Below are 20,738 nucleotides of genomic sequence, written 5' to 3' on the forward strand. Positions count from 1 at the left end.
GGGCTAGTGGCTCATGCCTGTAATCCTAACTACTTGGGAGGCTGAGATTGAGGCCAGCCTGGGCAAACATTTTGTAAGATACCCCATCTCCAATATAACCTGGAGGCATAGCTCAACCAGTAGAGCACCTGCTTGGTAAATGTGCAGCCCTGAGTTCAAACCCCAGTCTCTCAAAAATAAGAAAAAAGAAAGAATTTGATCAGTTCCTTGTTTCCCTCTGGATGTATCCATTGGCAGGACTTCCCGACTCTCTTGTTCTGATTTATGCTGATGGAGCTTCAGTTCTGTTCCATATTTTAGGTCTCACAGGTGCAGTTTTACTGGGGCTCTTCTGTGTTGGATCATCTGTTTCAAGAGTCTTACATATTTTCTTTTCTTGGTTAATTTGTGTATTGAACACATATTCCAATAGCATCTGAAAGGGGATGTAGGGGAGAAGCAATTTTAATTTTGAGAATTTTGAGTTTCTGTAGTTGTCTTTATTGTCTGAAAATGTCTAACTACAAAGAGCTCTTTGAAATTTTACTGCTATATGGAATCATTTTTATTCAACAAAATAAATAATTGTAAAGTTATCTTTTAACAGTGCTTTTAGAAGTGTCTTTCTTCCTTCCTCCTCCTCCTCCTCCTCTTCCTTCCTTCTCCTCCTCCTCCTCCTCTTCCTTTCTCCTCCTCCTTCCTTCCTTCCTTCTTCCCTCCTCCCTTAGAAATTTCTTTCTACCATCGCAATATCCCTGGTTTCACAAAATTTCATATGATGTATTTTTTGTCAAGGAATTGTTCCAGAAACTCAATGGACCCTTTTTCTATGAATTAGTGTTCTTATGTTCTGGGAAAATCTACAAAAAACCTTCACAGAAACATCTAGACTATTGTTTGACCAAACCCAACCTAGACAAGCTCATACATAAAATTAACCATCACGGGCAGCCTTTCCCACAGTCCCCACACTTACTATAAATAGAAAATAGTAGGGACTATTTTCAGGTTTATAATCTTATTGGGTGAAATCATTGCAACAACCTTGACTCCTCTTTCTTCCACAACTTCTCCCTCCTCTATCAAAACCAGTTCTGAGTACAGCAAGGTGGCTTACACATGTAATTTCAGCAACTTGTGAGACATAGGTAGGAGCATCGTGGTCTGAAATCAGACTGGGAAAACCGTGAAAGAACCTATCTAAAAAAACAACAAAAGCAGAAAGAATTGGGGGGCATGGATCAAGTGGTAGAGTGCTTGCCTAGCAAGTACCAGACCCTGAGTTCAAACCTTAGCCCTGCCAAAAAAAAAAAAAAATTCCTGCTGGGTTTACTTTAAGTGTATGCAGAGTGTTGCCACTTTTCCCTGGCCTCACTTATTCCTATTTGGTCTAAACCACCTTGTTCTTCATTGTGTACTATCCAGATGCCTCCCCAACTCCCTGCAGCTCCCCTTTACTTCCTGTTCCCTTGTACTTCTCAACATGCAGCCGAAGGGATCCCTTTCAAACACTAAGGCGGGTCTTGTCACTCACCCGCCACTGCATTTTCGCCATAGTTAGTAACACACAGGCTTGATGGACTGAGTAAGCATTGGGTCTGTAACGGCCATGACCTCACTACCACATTTGTACATTTTTTCCTCTTCAGTCACCAAGTTTCCCTACTGTTCTTTACAGTGTTCAATACATTTCTCCAGGCACTAGTAGAGTACCTCCAAGTGGGTGCTATTTAAATATTTACTGTATGAATGAAGAATTATGTTTTTAAAATACTTGAATGGCCTTCTTCTCTTTTTAGGCATCAGGATACCAAAGACCTGTGGGTATTTCTTTAAATGTCCTTAGAGAGGATGTGGTGTTCTGCCCTGCAAGGAGAAAAAAATAGTACCTTAAGTCTCAAATATATTTTTTAACAAGACAAGATACAGTATACATATATGTATACCATGTGAGTGGGGCTTAGTGTAATTTGAGAAGTTTTTGCTTTTTTCTGCCTTCTTTGTTTTGCTTTGTTTTTGGCAGTACTTGGAATTAAATTCAGGGCCTCATGCCTGCTAGGTTAGTTTTCCACTATTTGACCCTTTTTGCTTTTCAGTTTGTTTTTTTTAGATAGGGTGTTGGTGTTTTTGTCTGACCTGGCCTTTGGCTGTGATCCTCCTAACTCTATCTCCAGAGTAGCTGCTATTACAAGCATATGCCAGCCTGCCTGACTCCCTGATTCTGACTTCTTCTACCTTCTGAAATTCCACTTTGAATTTTGTTTTGGGATCATATAGTCTGTATCTATGAAGCTCACATTGAAGGAATAAACCCTTCTCTGAAGTGTCTTTACCATAAACAGGTATTTTGCAGCAGCCATCTCTACAGGCTGAGAAGTAAAATACACTTATGAAATCTGAAACTCTCATTCTATTACTTTAAATACATTTGAATCTTAGATCACATACCACAGGGCACAAACACTTCATGGGTTATGTGAGCAGCAAGGCATAGAGGGAGAAGAACAGGTAGGAGGGGGTGAAGTAGCAAGCCTAAGGACTTCTGTTGGCTTTTCCCCTGTGACTGTAACTATTACTGGTCCATGCTAGTCCACTGCACATAGATTCTTGTCCCACTTTCTTGAAAAACATTATTAAGAAAGGTGCGTATAATGAAATCTCATGTATTATTAACCTTACCTTACTACGAATGTACAAGGAATAGGCTTAATTCAACTAAAATTTATAGGCAATTTGTTAAAGCAGCAGTACCCATTAGAAGCTACATTAGAACCACATTGGTTTTAATATGCCATTCAATAACTTGAACAGAGGTTAAAAATGCTGCTTAACCTCCATTAAGTATTTTTAAAATGCTTTAATTTAAAATTATTTGGAGTGTGTGTACATATATGAATGTACACATACCCACACTAATAAATATAGCACTAAATATGTTTTCCCAGTTGCTTTTCTCAGTGCTGGATGACCTCGTAATGTTCAGCAGCTGCACTTAATCAGAGGCCAGGCCGAGAAAGGCAGGGAAGGATGTCACGGCATCCTGAGCCAGTGACCTTCCCTTGTCCTTGAGAACTAGAGGAAGAGAGGGTTTATTGAGGACTCTGCAGCTTTGGAATAAAATAAAGGCTAATTTATAAAGCAAGCAGCTTCTTATGATATGTTTCGTACTAATAGGACAATGCGTCATGCTTCCCCTGCTATTTACTTATGCTTTTATTTTATAAGTCATAGAGACTATTAGAATGCAAAACAAAGTATCTTGTTCCATTTAGAAGCATATGCTAGTGGTTAAATAATAAGCACATGATCCAGAATTGTGTGAAGACCCTGCCAAAGGAATTGGAAGCAGGAGCTGATATTCTGTAAAAATAAATACATCAAAGTTAAGATCTGATTATGGCACATGTCCTAGTGTTTAGTGAAACCACTTTCTAGGTTAATATGTTTTTCACAGAGAGAGCTGACTCTCAAAATAGAAACCTCTTCTTTGATAAATTGTTAGAAAAAAATCTTGCCATGGGAAATATAGACTACAATCTTAGGAATATGGGGGGAAAATAAGAATATTGACAAGTGATTAGCTAAACATTAATTTAGAAAATATCCTACTTCTGTAGAAAACTATCTAACAATAATTACAACGAGGGTAATGCATTATATTTACTATTTACTGTGTCTGGCTATGTAACAGGTCTTTACCTATAAAGCACATTTAATATATATAATATTTCTATGATAGAAATTTCTTACTCCCATTTTACCATGAAGGAAATGGAATGAAATTTAATAGAAAGAGCCATTTACAAGTCTAGGATAATCTCACTCCAGAATCCATACTTTGAAAGAATACAACTTTTTTAGATAACTTAATGTTTGTGTTAAACATTCATTAAATAAGTATTTAAGGGTTGGTGAAAATAGATATAATTACAAGCATTTGTAACCTTCCCCATTCCCTACATCACCTCCTCCTCATGATTCTGGCCTATTTCTTGGTTCAGGCCCTGGGTTATCTCATTTCTTGTGAAAAATATAATTAATAGGCATAAAATGAAAACTAACAGTGTCCTGTGACGTTGGAGCAATCAGAGAGTAAAGGGCTGAGCTGAAGGGGCTAGAAATGGAGTTATCTCCAAGAACTACATTGAAAGAGATTGTTGGCATGGCACAGGAGAGATACTTCAATACATTTGAAAGAAAACCAATGGATACAGGATATAAAAGTTTTGCTGTGAATATATGTATTCATTTTAATTTCCCAGACTTTATCAGAGATGCCATTTATATTCATTATTATATTATTATATCATTGGACATAATTCTTAGCAAACAAGCTTATGAGAGCCTTTTGTGGATATTCATATAAGTAGGAAAACTGGGTTTTCTATAAAACATAAAAGTCCAATAGAATGTTTACCAGGATTTGAGCATGTTCTGTCTTTTGTTTTAAGAGAATGAGATATTTTGGGGGGAAGACATTATCCTCTGTAGGTCTGCTCTATCTATTGATGTGGCAAAATTTATATTTTAAATTTACTGGTCCTGATTCTTATACATGATTTCCTGATTACCTAGGCTACTCTGGCCAATCACTCTTACAAGTTAAAGATTTATGTTTACCAATTTCCCTTTCAGTGTTAAAGAGATCATTCATATTTTAAAGGGCAACAGATACATATCAGTTCCTCCATCCATCCATTCAGCTATCTGTCCCTTTCATTTATATACCCAGTTTTCAGATACACAATCACAAGAGATTAAACCTTGATGGTTTAGTAGAAGAATCTGACTCGTGTAAATGTAGCACAATGTGATAAGTGCAATAAGAGAAACATACAATAAGGAGAAGTAGAAAAGAGATTGATGAATTCCTGATGGATGGGGAGCATGGAGAACTTAACAAAAACATTTTTATCCCGAGCTGGGTTTAATAGTAAATATCACAGTGTACCTCCAGCACAATAAAAAAATAAAAATAAATAAAATAAAACTGCTTAAAGTATTTTAAAAAAAGTAAATAATAATTGGAAAGGAACTTGAGGGAACAGCATCCCAGAAGAGGAAACAAAAGCAGAGCATTTAAAACATATTTAATTTAATTGAAAAAGTTTAAAGGTTTTTTCAGGAAAAATTCTACTTGAGCCAGTCATGGTAGCTCAAGCCTGTAATCCTAACTACTGCAGAGGAAGAGATTAACAGGCTCACAGTTCCAGTCCAGTCAGTGCAAAAAATGTTAGTGAGACCCCGATCTCAACCAATTAAAAACTAGGTGTCGTGGCATACACCTCTCATCCCAACTGTGCAGAAAGTGTAAATAGGAGGGTCACATTTATACCAAAGTCTGGGCCAGCCTTTGATATAAATGTGAGACCCTTTCTCAAAAATAACCAATTCAAAATGGGCTGGGGATGGGCGTGATAGAGATTAGGCCCTGAGTTTAAAACTCAAAAACTCAGTACTGCTAAAAAAAATTCTACTTAGAATGAATAATATTAATACTATTAAATTAAAGGATTAAATCCTTTAATTTGGTCAACTCTATGAGTAATAGTTCTAGCATTATTTTTATAAAAAATGCCGAGTGGAGAAAAGTACTGTTATTTTAATTTGGAAATTGCCATTGTTAACAGCATTTCATTCTCTCTGCATGCATTTGTAAACCTTTACCAAAGTAGGTTTTGTTGCATGATACAGGTGAGCCACAAATTCCTCCCTAGATCCATCTCTTTCTGTTATGTCCATGTTCTGGCTTAAGGTGAATTTTCTTCTAAATGGCTTGTAATTAGTGCTAAGCTTCAGCATTGCCCTCCTTTTCTGAATAAAGCCTAGAGGTTAAACTTGTTTTCTTTCTCCCATTTCAAGATGTTGGCAAAGCCTACTTGTTCATGGTCCTCGGGAGGGACATTGGGCTCCTTTTTTTGCTCAAGACAGGTACTGTGCTGTGCAAATGGCTACTCTAGGAGATTGTACCAGCTGCCTTGCTAATAGCTTTGAACTCTGTGGGTTCTGTAAACCTCATTCTGATCAAGCAATACTATTTTATGATCTGGTGGCAACTCTTTGCTTTAGCTGGATGACACATTGTCTTCCACTTGAGACCTACTTCTTCTGGGACCAGGAGTTAGCTGAAATAGAAAGAGAAAATAATAAACTTTAGCAGTGCTTTCTGCTCTGTATGCGTGAACTCTCGGCACTACATAATGCAAAGTAATAACATTGCCCTAATGATCATGCTTAAGTAGTAGTACAAAATCATTCACAGGGAAGAAAAATCTCCAGAAGATCAGTTTAAATGATACAGACAAAAAGGCATGGATCGCGAAGTGTACCTAATGGAGAGAGGTAAGAAATGTATTGTGTTAAAGAAAAAATTAAGGTCAGTTATCTTTAAACTACAATCAAGAGTTGAAGTTTAAGTAGGAGGGAAGAGAAAGTGTGGCTTTTGGAAATCATAAAAAGAGAAGTAATGGTCTAGAATTAGGCACATTCAGGTAAAGCAAGAAGTAATCTTTGAGCAGGAAGTTACCTGAGTCATTGCAATTAGAACTGCTTAAAAATAGGACGACTAGAATGCTGGTGGGATTAACCTTGATAATCATGCTCCTAAGAGGAGGAGGGAATTAACTGTGAGGTAAATTCCATCATAGTCTTTTTCCTGGAGGCTCTGTCTTCCTTTGCTGCCTACTTATGTGCTTTAACGCCATTTTTGTTTTCTGCTTATACTTCTGATTTTTCTATGTCATTCTTTACTTTCCAAAACTTGGACTACCCAATCTTCTGCACCAAGATGTACCCGCTTTGTATTTACATATTTATTTAATAAATCACTTCTTATAAAAATTATCCTTAATTGGTATAGAACTCTCTGTAGCTTGAAGCTATAGCAGAGTCCAAATTAATTCTACATCTAAGTATCTAGGCTAATGGGTAATTTGTCCACATTGGAGAGCTGTTAGTACATTCATGATGCTATCATCATGAATTTAAGGAGTTAGGTGCCTTCCCAGGAAGAAAAAATATAATGTATCACAACCATACTGCTCTAGAATCTTCGTAAATTTGGTACTTTGATCACCTGATGAACCAGGTGCAAGAATTAGAAGTTAATTGGCAGGGTCCTACCCTATTTCTAGAAATATATATATGTATTTTTTTCATGTATATATATATGTGTGCATGACAAATTTCTGCAAAGAAGCAAATAACATAATCTGGCAATAAATTACTATAAAAATGGTGGCATTAGTCAATGCCATTCAGCTGAGTGGCACGGATTGTAAACGCCTTCCTTTCCTTTTGTTGAGTACAGGGTTTTCTGTTTGCTGCCTTTGAAACTGTTTGAGAGCATAGACAGGGCCTAGGAGAAGGAAAGCAAACTAATTATTGGTGAATATAAAATAATAGCTTCTTTAAACTAGAGCCTCAAATGTGTTTCAGAATTTCCCAATTATTCTTTATTTTCCCCCTATAGAACAGATAGAACAAACATTTTGTGTTTCTGCTCTTTCTCCACAATATCACCAATATTTTATATGCCTTAGGAAAAGGGGACCAGAAACTAGAGAAAGGGTTAGATCAAAAAGAATTAACCTAGAAGGTAACACACATGCACAGGAAATTAATGTGAGTCAACTCCCTGTATAGCTATCCTTATCTCAACCAGCAAAAACCCTTGTTCCTTCCTACTATTGCCTATACTCTCTCTTCAACAATATTAGAGATAAGGGCAAAATAGTTTCTGCCCAGTATTGAGGGGATGGGAGGAAGAGGGAAGGAGTGGAGTGGGTGGTAAGGGAGGGGGTGGAGGCAGGGGGGAGAAATGACCCAAGCCTTGTATGCACATATGAATAATAAAACAATAAGAAAATTAATGATCAGAATTGTATACAATTCCTTTTCACTTGCCATTCATTAGAATCCCTCATTTGCTATTCATTAGAATCCATCTGTGATCCCTCTCTCTCATTGCTTTGGTAAAATTCCTTGTAGCATTTTTATGTGCTTATGTGTGTGTGTGCATTTGTACATGTGTGCTCATGTATACACCAAGATCACACAGCATTAAGAACTGTGTTTCCCTCATATGCCTGATCCTTTCAATCTCTGATGCTTTGTTAATATTGCAATTGTGACATCCTGCTTTCAGGTCCAAGAGATTTTAAAGAACTGGAGTGTATTTTTGAGTCACATTTTTCTTTTTCTTACAAGAAATAATATGGTTTGGGGAAGTATCTAAAATCTTTAAATTGTGTATGTGTGTTTAAGTACAATATTTATGGTGTTCATTTTTATTAATAATGTCTTTTATTATCTCATCAGCATTCATGTAGAGGGTGTACCATATACAAGCATTGTACTGAATATTGGAGACACCAATGACTTATAAGGTTGAGGTTCCTGTCTTAATGAGGTTACAGCATGATAGAAATGAGGTTGGATATAATTTTCTTGAGCATTAAAGGAAATAAGCAGGAAGCTATGAGACTGTAACAGACATACCTAAACTGAACTAGGAAAGTTACTCAAGGAAGTCATAAGACCTGACTTACACAGTAAACCTTGCAGATGAAGTGGGTTCAACCCATTCCAGCAGACAAAACAGCCCACAGAAAGGCCTGTAGGTGTCAAGAACGAAGAAGGACTGCAATGGACTGAGTTGGGGATAAGCTGTAAGATGAAGCTGTGGACGAGGGAGATGGGACTTAACTGTATGATTGAAAGCTGTGTTAGTTATTTAGATTTTTCATAAAGGAAACAGGAGGTCATTATATAGTTTTAAATAGAGGAATGAGACATTAAAAGTACACTTTGAAAAATTTTGTTCTAGCTAACCTGTGAAGAATAAAAAGGAGGGGGGAAAGAGTGTCACCAGTGAATGAGATGGCTTCTGGAGTTAAGTGACTTCGGCTTGAATCTGGGTTCTGCAATTTGTTAGCTCTGTCATTTTAGGAAAGTTTGTGAACTTTTCCAACTTTCAATTTTCTAATATACACAAAGTGGACGTAATAGTATCTGCATTGCTTGCGTTTGCTGTGAGAATTAAATGAGGTAATGAGTGTGAAGCCCCTTCTTTAGTGCTGGTACATGGTGTTAGGTGCGAGGAAGCTGGTGGCAATTTAACTAAGGAGGTGCCTGGAGCACCAAAGTGCAATGTAAATTATTTACTCAGGTGTTCCTTGGTCATAGTTTACATACAACCTCATTTGTATGGGGAATTGGGTAGTGTCATAACAGTCTACTGTTTTACTATGTAATCAAAACATTACCGTCCTAAGAGAAGACATACATAGAATAGCATATAAACTTTTTCATTTCTTCATTTCCATGTTTTTATATTTCTCCAGGCAATGCTTCTGGCTGTGTGCCATGTTCATGCCACACAGCTGGTGCTATCAATCACATCTGTAATAGCCAGACTGGCCAGTGCACCTGCAAAAATGTGTCCACTGCTGGCCAAAGCTGTGACCAATGTGAAGACCATTACTTTGGATTTGATCCTCAGACTGGAAGGTAAGTCTTTGTAAGAATGATTAATTAAATATGTTACTTATTTATATTCACAATTACTCTTTCTTGACTAATAATACTCCATAAAAAGTGTTCTTTTTTCATATACTTTTGATTCTTTGACATGTTGTCTGTTAATGGTGATCTTTGAATATTTATCAGAATGGGAAATATATTGATAATATAGTGAAATATATTGATAGGTATGCTCTGTATTATAGTCTGAAAATGTTGAATGAGAAAAAAATCTTAACTTCAAAATCTTATGACCTGTATGTAAAAAAATATAGGCAAACAGTTATTTGCTAGAAGAAAGTACACACAGAATAAATATACCTAAGGACCATAGTAGCTGGCATATGTGCTTTGATCTCTAGGGACTCCCAACCTCCTGAATTTAGTGCTTATTTTTTAGTTTGTTGAATTGCCTTGCTTTTCTAATTTAGGTTTAAACACTGAAGATAAGAAACCTAATTTTGTATTTCATGATACTGTTTTTCCAGTGGATAAAGTATATTCTGGAAATAGTCACTTTTCAAAGTAACACGTATTATATCATTTTGGAGAAAAGAGAGAGGAGAGAGGGAGAGGGGGAGAGGCATCAGATTATGAATTTGTCTAGAATTTGGACTATATGACTTCTTTGGTGTCCCTATTCCAAAGCAACTAATTTGTACTGAATTTCAATGATCTATAATATCAGTCAAATATATTTCTCAGGATGTTTGAATATTTAAATATAATAGCGGTGTGAGATTATCTGGGCCCTATTTAAATTTTAATTGTTTTTGTTGCTGTTGGTGTTGGAGATGGATCCCAGTCTCACATATGCCACGCACTCTACAGCTAAGCTGCACACCAGTGCTATCAGGGCTCTTTTAACACATTCTCCTGCTGCCTTTTGGCTCTCACTCTTCTCACGAACACATTCATTAGAGTGTGGGTAGGGTGATAGGGCACTTGTTGCAAAGGAACTCAAACTAGTTCATTTTTATTTTCTTTTAAAACTTATTTCATTAAAAAACTTTAGGAAAACTATTGCAAATCATTTATTAAACAAATTATGTTCTCATTTTATGTACATATATTTGTTAATCCCTGATACACTATTTCTCTTACCCTAGAAATCTTATTTTGGTAGTCTGAAAGCATTTACTTCTCTTCTCTACGAAGACTGCATCACTCTACAAGTACAGAAAGCACATGATGCAATGAATATTGAATAAAGAGGACTGTTAGGATTTTGAGAGTAAAGCTGGTGTCATTTGCTGTACATAACACCTCCTGTATATCTTCTTTTTTTTCTGCACTATTGGAGTTTTAACTCAGGGCCTCATGGTTGCTAGGCAGGCATTCTACATCTTGAGTTATGACCCCTGCTCCTTTTGCTTTAGGTATTTTTCTAGTAGGGTCTCATGTTTATGCCAAGGTTGGCCTGAACTGTGATCTTCCTATTACACTTCCCATACAGCAGAGATGACAGGTACACAACACTATGCTAGCTTTTATTGGTCAAGATGAGGTCTCATTAACTTTTTGCCTAGGCTTGCCTTCAACCACAGTTGTCCCAGTCTCTGCCTCCATTCTGTTCCAAGTTCACCCTTTTAAATTTTCCTAGTGTTATCACCTGTAACTCTCACCAATGACCAAGAGATATCTAAATTGTCTCTTTGTTTTCCTTAACTTAATTTCTTTAAATAAAGTCTTATTCCCTTCATTTTACCACTTTCTCGTCCCTTCAATGTTTTTAAATTCGAGGCTGCCCTTTACCCCACATTGCTTCTTTCTCTCTCACTTTCTATCTGTATCACTTCTCATTTCAGTTTAATCCAGGACCAAAAACTGCTTACAGAATAGTGTTCTCTCATCTATCACTCTGCAGTCGGCTTGGCGGGAACTGGAGTTGAATTCCCCGGGTTAGAAGGTGGATTGAAATGTTAACATAAATTGATGAGGAATAGGAAGAGCCAAAGAAGGAGGTAAAAGCTCATTGTTGGAAGGTACTTAACTTAATATCAAGAAAGCAGAATTCAGTCAAATGAAAGGGAGGTGCCAGAATGGAGTCTAGGACATAGAGCCAAAGTGAGAAAAGCTGGGTAGATTTTTTTAAAAAGGTTCAGAGTATGTATGGTTTAAAGCAAAAATATTTACAAGTCTTATGTAAATAAAATTGGATATTTTTGTATATCAAATCTCTTATGCATATGTAAATGTATTAGTGTATATAAATTGTATGGAATAATGGGTTTCATTATCATATTTTTATCTTTAGATACAATGAATTTTAATCATATTTATCTCCAAAATTTTCTCTTTTTGACTCATATTAAATTGATTCATGAAGGACACTACCTTTCTAAAACCAAGTTACCCTTTGAAAAATGATATAACACGTTTCTTCATCCTTATTGTGATTGGATTTATTCTTCCAGGTTTTCGGTCATTGCTATAGTTTGGATCTGGAATTTCCTCCAAACGCTCATGTCTTACAAGTTTGGCTCCTAGCTTGGTGCCTTTGGAAGGCAGTGAAACATTTAAGAGGTGTGGTCTAGTGGGAGGTGTTCAGGTCATTACGTATGTGCCCTCTAAAGGGAGAATGGGACCACAACCCTTCCTCTTTCTCTCTCTCTCTCTTTTTTTTTTTTTTTTGGCATATTCCCCAACATTCTTTTTTTTTTTAATTTTTTTTCATTTATTCACATGTGCATACATTGTTTGGGCCATTTCTCCCCTCTGCTCCCCACCCTCCCTTGCTTTAGGGAAGAACCTGTTCTGCCCTTATCACTAATTTTGTTGACGAGCAGACATAAGCAATAATAAGAAAGATAAAGCATTTTTGCTAGTTGAGATAAGGCTAGCTATACAGAGAGATTCCTAGCATTGCTTCCATGTACAAATGTGTTACAACCCAAGTTGATTCATCTCTACTTGACCTTTTCACTAGTTCCTGATCCCCTTCCCATATTGACCTCTGTCACTTTAAGGTTTCTGTATTAATTCCTTTGCAGTGGGAACATCAAACACTTTCATGTTTTGGGTTTCCTACCTATCCCATACCTCCAGTATGTGCTCTCCCCTTAGCGTGTGACCCAAGTCCAACAAAATTGCTGTATTTACCCTAGATATAAAGTCCACATATGAGGGAGATCATGTGATTTCTGGTCTTCTGAGCCTGGCTAACCTTGCTCAAAATGATGTTCTCCAGTTCCATCCATTTACTTGAGAATAACAAGATTTCATTCTTCTTCATGGCTGAGTAAAATTCCATTGTGTATAAGTACCACATTTTCTTAATCCATTCATTCATAGTGAGGCATCTTGGCTTTATCCATAACTTGGCTATTGTGAATAACGCTGCAATAAACATGGGTATGCAGGTGCCTCTGGAATAACCTGTGTCACATTCTTTTGGGTATATCCCCAGGAATAGGATTGCTGGATCATATGGCAGATCTATGTTTAGATTTTTAAAAAGCCTCCATATTTATTTTCAGAGTGGTTGCACTAGCTTGCATTCCCACCAGCAGTGTACAAGGGTTCCTTTTTCCCAACACCTGTTGTCAGTGGTGTTTTTGATGATGGTTATTCTAACAGGAGCGAGATGGAATCTTAGTGTGGTTTTGATTTGCATTTCCTTTATGGCTAGAGATGGTGAGCATTTTTTCATGTGTTTTTTGGACCTTTGAATTTCTTCTTTGACAAAGTTCTGTTTAGTTCAGTTGCCCATTTCTTTATTGGTTCATTGATTTGGGGAGAGTTTAGTTTTTTAAGTTCCTTGTATATTCTGGTTATCAGTCCTTTGTCTGATGTATAGCTGGCAAATATTTTCTCCCACTCTGTGGGTGATCTCTTCAGTTTGGAGACCATTTCTTTTTTTGTGCAGAAGCTTTTTAATTTTATGCAGTCCCATTTGTCCATTCTCTCTCTTAGTTACTGAGCTGCTGGGGTTCTATTAAGGAAGTCCTTGCCTATACTTCCAGAGTATTCCCTGCTCTTTACTCTACTAACTTCAGAGTTTAGTGTCTGATAGTAAGGTCCTTGATCCATTTTGAGTTGATGCTAGTACAGGGTGATAAACATGGATCTAGTTTCAGTTTTTTGCAGACAGAAAACCACATTTCCCAGCAACATTTGTTGAAGAGGCTGTCTTTTCTCCATCATATATTTTTTGGGCCTTTATCAAAAATAAGGTGGGTATGGCTATGTGGATTCATATCCGTGTCCTCTATTTTCTTCTACTAGTCTTCATGTCTGGTTTTGTGCCAGTACCATGCTGTTTTTATTGCTATTGCTTTGTAATATTGTTTAAAGTCTGGTATTGTGATACCTCCAGCATTGCTCTTTTTTCTGAATATTGCCTTGGCTATTCGCAGTCGTATCACAGATCATATCATCTGCAAATAGGGATATTTTGACAGTTTCTTTACCTATTTGTATTCCTTTTATTCTTCTTCTTGCCTAATTACTCTGGCTAGGAATTCCAGTACTGTGTTGAATAGGAGTGTGGATAGTGGGCATCCTTGTCTCGATCTTGATTTTAAGGGAAATGGTTTCAGATTTTCACCATTAAGTATGATGTTGGCTGTAGGTTTGTCATATATAGCCTTTACAATGCTGAGATACTTTCCTTCTATTCCTAGTTTTCTTAGAGCTTTTATCGTGAAGTGGTGTTGGATCTTATCAAAGGCTTTTTCTGCATCTATTGAGATGATCAAGTGGTTTTTGTCTTTGCATGGTTTTTGTCTTTGCTTATATCAGTGTGCTGTATTACATTTATAGATTTACGTATGTTGAACTATCCCTGCATCCCTGGGATGAAGCTGACTTGGTCATGATGAATGATCTTTCTGATGTGTTATTGGAGTTGATTTGGCATTATTTTACTGAGGATTTTTGCATCGATGTTCATGAAGGAGATTGGTCTACAGTTCTCCTTTTGGATGTGTCTTTGTTTGGTTTGGGGATGAGTGTAACACTGGCTTCATAAAATGAGTTAGGCAGTGTTCCTTCCCAATTTAAGGAGGGTTGGTATTGTTTCCTCTTTACAGGTCTGGTAGAGTTTATCAGAGATTCCATCAGGTCCTGGACTTTTCTTTTTTGGGAGATTCTTTATTGCTGCTTCAATTTCATTTTGTATTATAGATCTATTCAGGTGATTAATGTTCTCTTGGTTCAGTTTTGGATGGTCGTAAGTATCTAGAAATCTGTCCATTTATTCAAGATTTTCAAATTTATTAGAATATAGGTTCTGAAAGTAGTCTCTGATGATTTCCTGGATTTCCGTGGTGTTTGTTGTTATCTCCCCTTTGGCACTTCTGATTTTACTGATTTGGGTTTTTTGTCTCCTTATTTTAGTCAGATTTGCCAGCTTTTTGTTTCACTGATTCTTTGTATTTTTTTTGTTGTTGTTTCTATTTCATTGATTTTGGCCCTTATTTTTATTATTTCTCTCCTTCTTGTTTTGGGATTTTCTTTTTCTTGTTTTTCTAGGAGTTTGAGATGTAGCATTAGGTTATTGATTTGAGATCTTTCTGTCCTTTTAATATATGCACTCATGGCTATAAACTTTCCTCTTAGGACTGCCTTTGCTGTGTCCATAGGTCCTGTTAGGTCTTGTTTTCATTTTCATTAACTTCCAGGAACCTTTAAATTTCCTCTTTTATTTCATCAATGACCCATTGATTATTGAGCAATGTGTTGTTCAGCTTCCAATTGCTTGCATGTTTTCTACTGTTGTTTCTGTTGTTGATTTCTAGTTTTAATGCATTATGATCAGATAGAATCCATGGGATTGTTTCAATTTTCTTATATTTGCTGAGGTTGCTTTGTGCCCTAAGATATGATCAATTTTGGAGAAGATTCCATGTGCTGCAGAGAAGAATGTATATTGTGTAGAAGTTGGATGAAATATTCTGTAGACATCAGCTAGGTCAATTTGATCTATGGTGTGATTTAGTTCTAGAATTTCTTTATTGATTTTTTGTTTGGATGACTTATCTATTGGTGATGGGGGGTATTAAAGCCTCCCACTACCACTGTGTTGGAGTCTATATATGTTTTTAGGTTTTTCAGAGTATGTTTGATGAACATATAGGTTGATAATTGTTATTTCCTTTTGGTTTGTTTCCCCTTTTATTAGTATGGAGTGTCCTTCTTTATCTCGTTTGATCAATGTAAGTTTGAAGTCTACTTTGTCTAAGATAAGTATTGCTACTCCTGCCTCTTTTGGGTGGCTATTGACTTGGTAAATCTTCCAGACTTTCACTCTAAGCCAGTGTTTGTTTCTGTCAATGAGATGGGTCTCCTGTAAGCAACAGATTATTGGATCTTCCATTTTAATCCAGTTTTCCAAACTGTGTCTTTTGATGGGGGAATTAAGTCTGTTAACATTCAGTGTTAGTATTGATAGGTATGTGGTGAATCCTGTCATTAGTTGTTTTTGTTGTTTAAAGGTTTGATTGTGTTTAGCTCAATCAATGTTACTCTTTACTTTCTTGCCTTTTCTTCTCCTTTGGCTTGGTGCTGCCTGTCCTTTCATGGTTTTGTTTGCTTTCATATTCTGTGTGCAGGATTCCTTGAAGAATCTTTTGTAGTGGTGACTTGGTGGTCATAGATTGTTTTAGTTTCTGCTTATCATGGAAGGCTCTATTGCTCTATCTATTTTGAATGATAATTTTGCTGGGTAGAGTATCCTAGGGTTGAAGTTATTTTCATTCAGTGCCCAGAATACCTCACTCCATGCCCTTCTTGCTTTTAAGGTTTCTGTTGAGAAATCTGCTGTGATTTTGATGGATTTACCTTTGATGTTGTTTTTTCTCTCGTACAGTCTTCAATATTCTTTCTGTATTCTCTGTGCTTGTTGTTTTAATGATAATATGTTGTGGGGTAGTTCTATTTTGGTCAAGTCTGTTTGGTGTCCTGGAGGCTTTCTGTGCCTGAATGGGCATAGTTTTCTCTAGATTTGGGAAATTTTCTGTTATTATTTTGTTGAATATATTACAAATTCCTTTTGCTTGCACCAATTCTCCTTCAATGCCCATGATTCTCAGGTTTGGTCTTTGATGGAGTCGGTGAGTTCTTGCATATTCCTTTCACAGGTCTTGAGTTGCTTGACCTGTTTTTCCTTTAATTTTCATTTCTTCTTCAACTTCTGAGATTCTGTCTTTTGTTTATTCTAGTCTGCTGAAGTGGCCTTCCATTGTGTTTTGTATTTCTGTTTTATTGTTTTTCTGAGGTTTTCCATATCATGGGTCACTTCCTCTTTAATATTGTTAATTTTCCTCCTTAATTAATTTATCTCTCTATTTATGGTGTTCTCTGTTTCACTTTGTTATTTATTTAGGACTCCTATGAGTTCATTTATTTGTTTTTGTATCTTCTCATATTCTTTATTTTTGTTCTCTTGGAATTTCTTGAGTGCCTCCTGTACCTTTTTGTTGACCATGTCTGGTAACATCTCCATGAAATTCTCAGTGAATACTTGCAGGATTTCTTCTTTCAGGAGTTCTTGTGGACTTCTTGGGTTCCTTAGGGTAGTCTATTTTTGTTTTGTTGGGTTCTGGAACTGGGTATCTGTTTTCTTCATTTCCTTCTGAATCCTGAATTAATTTGTTTTTGTGGGGAGAATGGTTTCCATCCCTTTTTTGTCTTCCCATCTCTTGGTGCTGTTTCTGTCCCTGTTCTGTGTGTAATTTAGTATTAGCTAATTTACAATAATAAAACTAACAAAGCAAAGAAAGAAAAAAAAAAACCAAAAAAAACAAGAGAGAACCCCCCCAAAAAAGAATTTCAGGTTTAGGAACAATATAATTTCAGTCTTCGTAGTAGTATTACTCTTTCAGCATCCAGTCCTAGTGTTGGTATTTAAGCAAAAGCTCTTTCAGTCTAACCAGGTGGTTGGGGAGACTCACCAGTTTTTTTTCTTGTCTTTCAGTGTCAACTGCTTAGTCAGCTCCTCTCTCAGTAAGGTGTGGCTTGTCCTCAGGTTCTGGAGATCAGCTCAGTGGCCCACTAGCTGTCCTGCTTTGGAGTTGGGTTTTCACTGTGTTGGTTTATTGGGGGCTGTTTCTTTACCTTGAGCCCTTTCTCTGGGGCAAGGTCAGAGATCCATAAGCTGGCTCTTAGCTGTCAGCATGTTATGCTGGTTTGCTGACTGTTTTTCAATTTTGCAATGTCATCTGACTTTGGATATTGCTCACTGGCTCAGGAGATGAGCTTTGTGGACTGCTATCTGCCTTATTTCAGGCAGCAGCTTATCACCCACCCACTGTTGGCCCATCTCCTTTCCAGTCTTTGTTTACTGAAGTTCTCGTGGAGAGCAGCTCCTTGCCCCTCTCCCCTTCTCCCTTGTGCTCAGGGCACCATGCCCCCTCTGCTGCACGTTCCTTTTCAGTTCCTTGTTTATTATTCATTTTTTTTTTTGCAGGGCGGGAGTCAGTTTGTCCAGGGGGCTATGCTGTTGTATCCCAGGGTTAGCTGTCAGAATACTGCATGCCACTTATTTGCTCACCTGTTGATCTGCATCTCCCAAGCAGGTTTGGAGCCAGCATCTGGTGACACGGGAGCCCTCCTGTTTTCTCAGTGTAACGTGGTGTGGAGAAGCTTTGTACAGGCTGGGGGTTCAGGGTGTTGGAGTTTTGATGCTTCTTGGTGCTTTTTTTCTGCCAAGTGTGGCTCCAGGGTCTTAGCAAAATTTTTGATTTACAGAGCTCATGCTGTCTGCTTCTGCCCTCTAGTCACCATCTTGGATCCTCCCTTTCTCTTTTTTGCTTATCAGCCGTGAGTCAAATGGTTTTGTGCCACACACACTCCTGCCATGATGTACCACCATAGATCCAAAACAACAGGACCAACAGATCATGGACTGAAACTTATAAAACTTCTTTCATCCTTGACCTATCACATAACCTGCACCTAAACTAATTTCTACTCCATTATCCTTAACCTGGTCCACTTTTGATTACCTACATGGCTAACTTCATTGTTTTCTACTCTGAATCTGGGACAAAAGAATTTTGCCTCTGGGAAAAACCAACTCTTTCATGATGTCTCCATTCTGCTACACTCTGGGTCAGCTCCAGGGATGATCCCCCTGCTAGTGCCCTGAGCCTGCAACACTTGCTGAAAAACCACGTGCCTGTGCTGAGCAGAAGCACAATCTTGGGTGTACTTTTCATCACATCACTTTTTCACCCCCTTAGAACTATTGCCAGGGTCTTAAATTTCCTAATCTTGCCTTTGGAGTTTATCTAGGTCTTTACTTCACAGACAAATTAAAAAGAAACAGACACTTGTGTCTCTTCTTCTCTCCCCCTCCAGTCCATCTACATTTTCATACAATTTAAAAGTTTAAGCTACTCTTAGAAGAAAACAAGTATAATTTCCCCTCTGACATTAGCTTGTTTCCTATTTTTGACATGATTTCTCCTCCTGTTTTTGTCTTCTTTTTCCTGCCTTTCCTTCTCCTCTTCATCCTGTTTCTTCCCTCTGAATCTTGTTCCATTAAACTCTTCTTTTATTTTAATTTAAATCTCTCTTCATGGCTACATTATAGCTGTCTACAAATAGGTTCTTCATTACCATCTGAAATGCTCTGCTTTATGAGCACTTACAGTTATTGTCTGATCTCTCTCTCTCACTTACATTTAAGAGCAGGTTTTTTTTTTCTTTTTCATTTTCTTTCCTTCTCATCTGTTCCTCAGCCACCTCATTATGTACACGCATTAGCTGAACCTGCAAAATGTAGACATTTTTTCCCCTTTTTTTGGTAGTGGCAGGAATGGAACCTAGGACCTTATGAAAACTAGGCAGGTGCTAAACCACAGAGTTAAATTTCCAACTCTCTAGATGACTCTTAAAATTCTCATACAGATCTAGGACAAGGTATATTAGTAGATATAATGGGTAAACATGGGTTCAGGGAAAGAGACTTAGAAAACATGATTTCCCTTGTGGGAATAAGGGAGACATCAGTCCTGCTTTCTTACTGGGTCTTATTAGGTTTTTGTAGACCTGTTGAAGGGCAACATGGGTTTCCTTTAGTTGAGGAGGCCAAAGCATGATATCTCTCTTAGACCTAGCAAATCTAAATGAGGACAGACAGTCTGTTCAGGATTGGATATGAAAGCTGGAAGATAGTGCTCTGCAAATCCTGCACTCCGAGAGATTATTTGGACAAGGATCTGGTGAGGACTACAGGGAGGAGTCACAGCATGAGATTCCCTTACTATCTGTACAAAGTGCTACACAGAAGGCTAAAGAAGCCTGAGTAGATTAAAATATGAGATTCCTGTGGGCTACAAATTAATAAGCAAGTAGTTGGTGTAGAGAAGTATCTAATTATACAGAAACTGTAAGTGAGAAATACTTCATGGTGACAGAGAGGTCAATGAAGAAATTATAGAAGTACTTACTATCCCCAGTGAAAAGTTGGATTGAATATAGGCAAGGCCAGACACAGCAGCTTGCTTTGGGTTGTGCTAGCCTGGGGAGTGTGTACCATGTTTGTAGCCTTGAGGCAAGAAAAGAGGCATGTAATAAGAAGAGACAGGGCCAACCAGACAACATTCTCTGGTTGGAGACTTGCTGCTCTCATGACTTCCTAACCAGAAAACCAGAGAGAGAGAAAAATTGTTCTTTAAAATGCCTAATTAGAAGCCAGGCACAAGTGCGTCATGCCTGTATTACTAGTTACTTCAGAGGCTGAGGTTGCTGAGGATCATGGTTCAAGGTCAAGCTAGGCAAATAGTCCTCAAGACCCCCATCTCTAAAATAACCAAAGCAAAATGGATTGGAGGTGTATGTAGTCAAGTGATAGAGTGCCTGCTTTAGAATCACAAAGCCCTGAGTTCAAACCCACTCCCACGAAAAAGTGTATAATTGGAATATTGACTTAACTAACACATTTAGTACATTTGATTTTCAAAATTGAATCTGTATGTTCCAATTTAAAGTAACACTAGGCCTTTCTGTTGGGTCTGGAAGACTAAAGAAGCTGTGTAACTGATTCACTTTATATCCAGGTAAAAGGTAAGGAATTAGCTCCACCAATACATTTAATGGTTCAGTAAAAGACAAAAGTAAAATTGATTTGTTATCACTTCTTATGATTTGTCATTTTTCAAATGTGCTAATTATTTCATTGTATTCTCTGCTTCTTAAATTATCTCTTTCTTCAGTCTCTAAAATCCTCCTTCTCTGATTTGTTTCCTTTCTCTTTTGCTGGTTTCTTATCGTTAATATGCACCTTCAAA

The 20,738-nt window shown here is 37.3% G+C and overlaps 1 protein-coding gene across 1 annotated transcript in view; it reads left to right on the plus strand.

The window, feature by feature from the left end:
* Ush2a (usherin) overlaps positions 1-20,738 on the plus strand; it is a 759,580-nt gene that overhangs the window by 189,307 nt on the left and 549,535 nt on the right. Inside the window, exon 14 of the mRNA XM_074048325.1 lies at positions 9,324-9,489. Within this exon, the coding sequence (XP_073904426.1) occupies positions 9,324-9,489 (166 nt within the window). The remainder of the gene's footprint in view (positions 1-9,323; positions 9,490-20,738) is intronic.

The sequence above is a fragment of the Castor canadensis genome, chromosome 11 (assembly GCF_047511655.1).
Source record: "Castor canadensis chromosome 11, mCasCan1.hap1v2, whole genome shotgun sequence".
In the NCBI taxonomy this organism is placed as follows: Eukaryota; Metazoa; Chordata; class Mammalia; order Rodentia; family Castoridae; genus Castor; species Castor canadensis.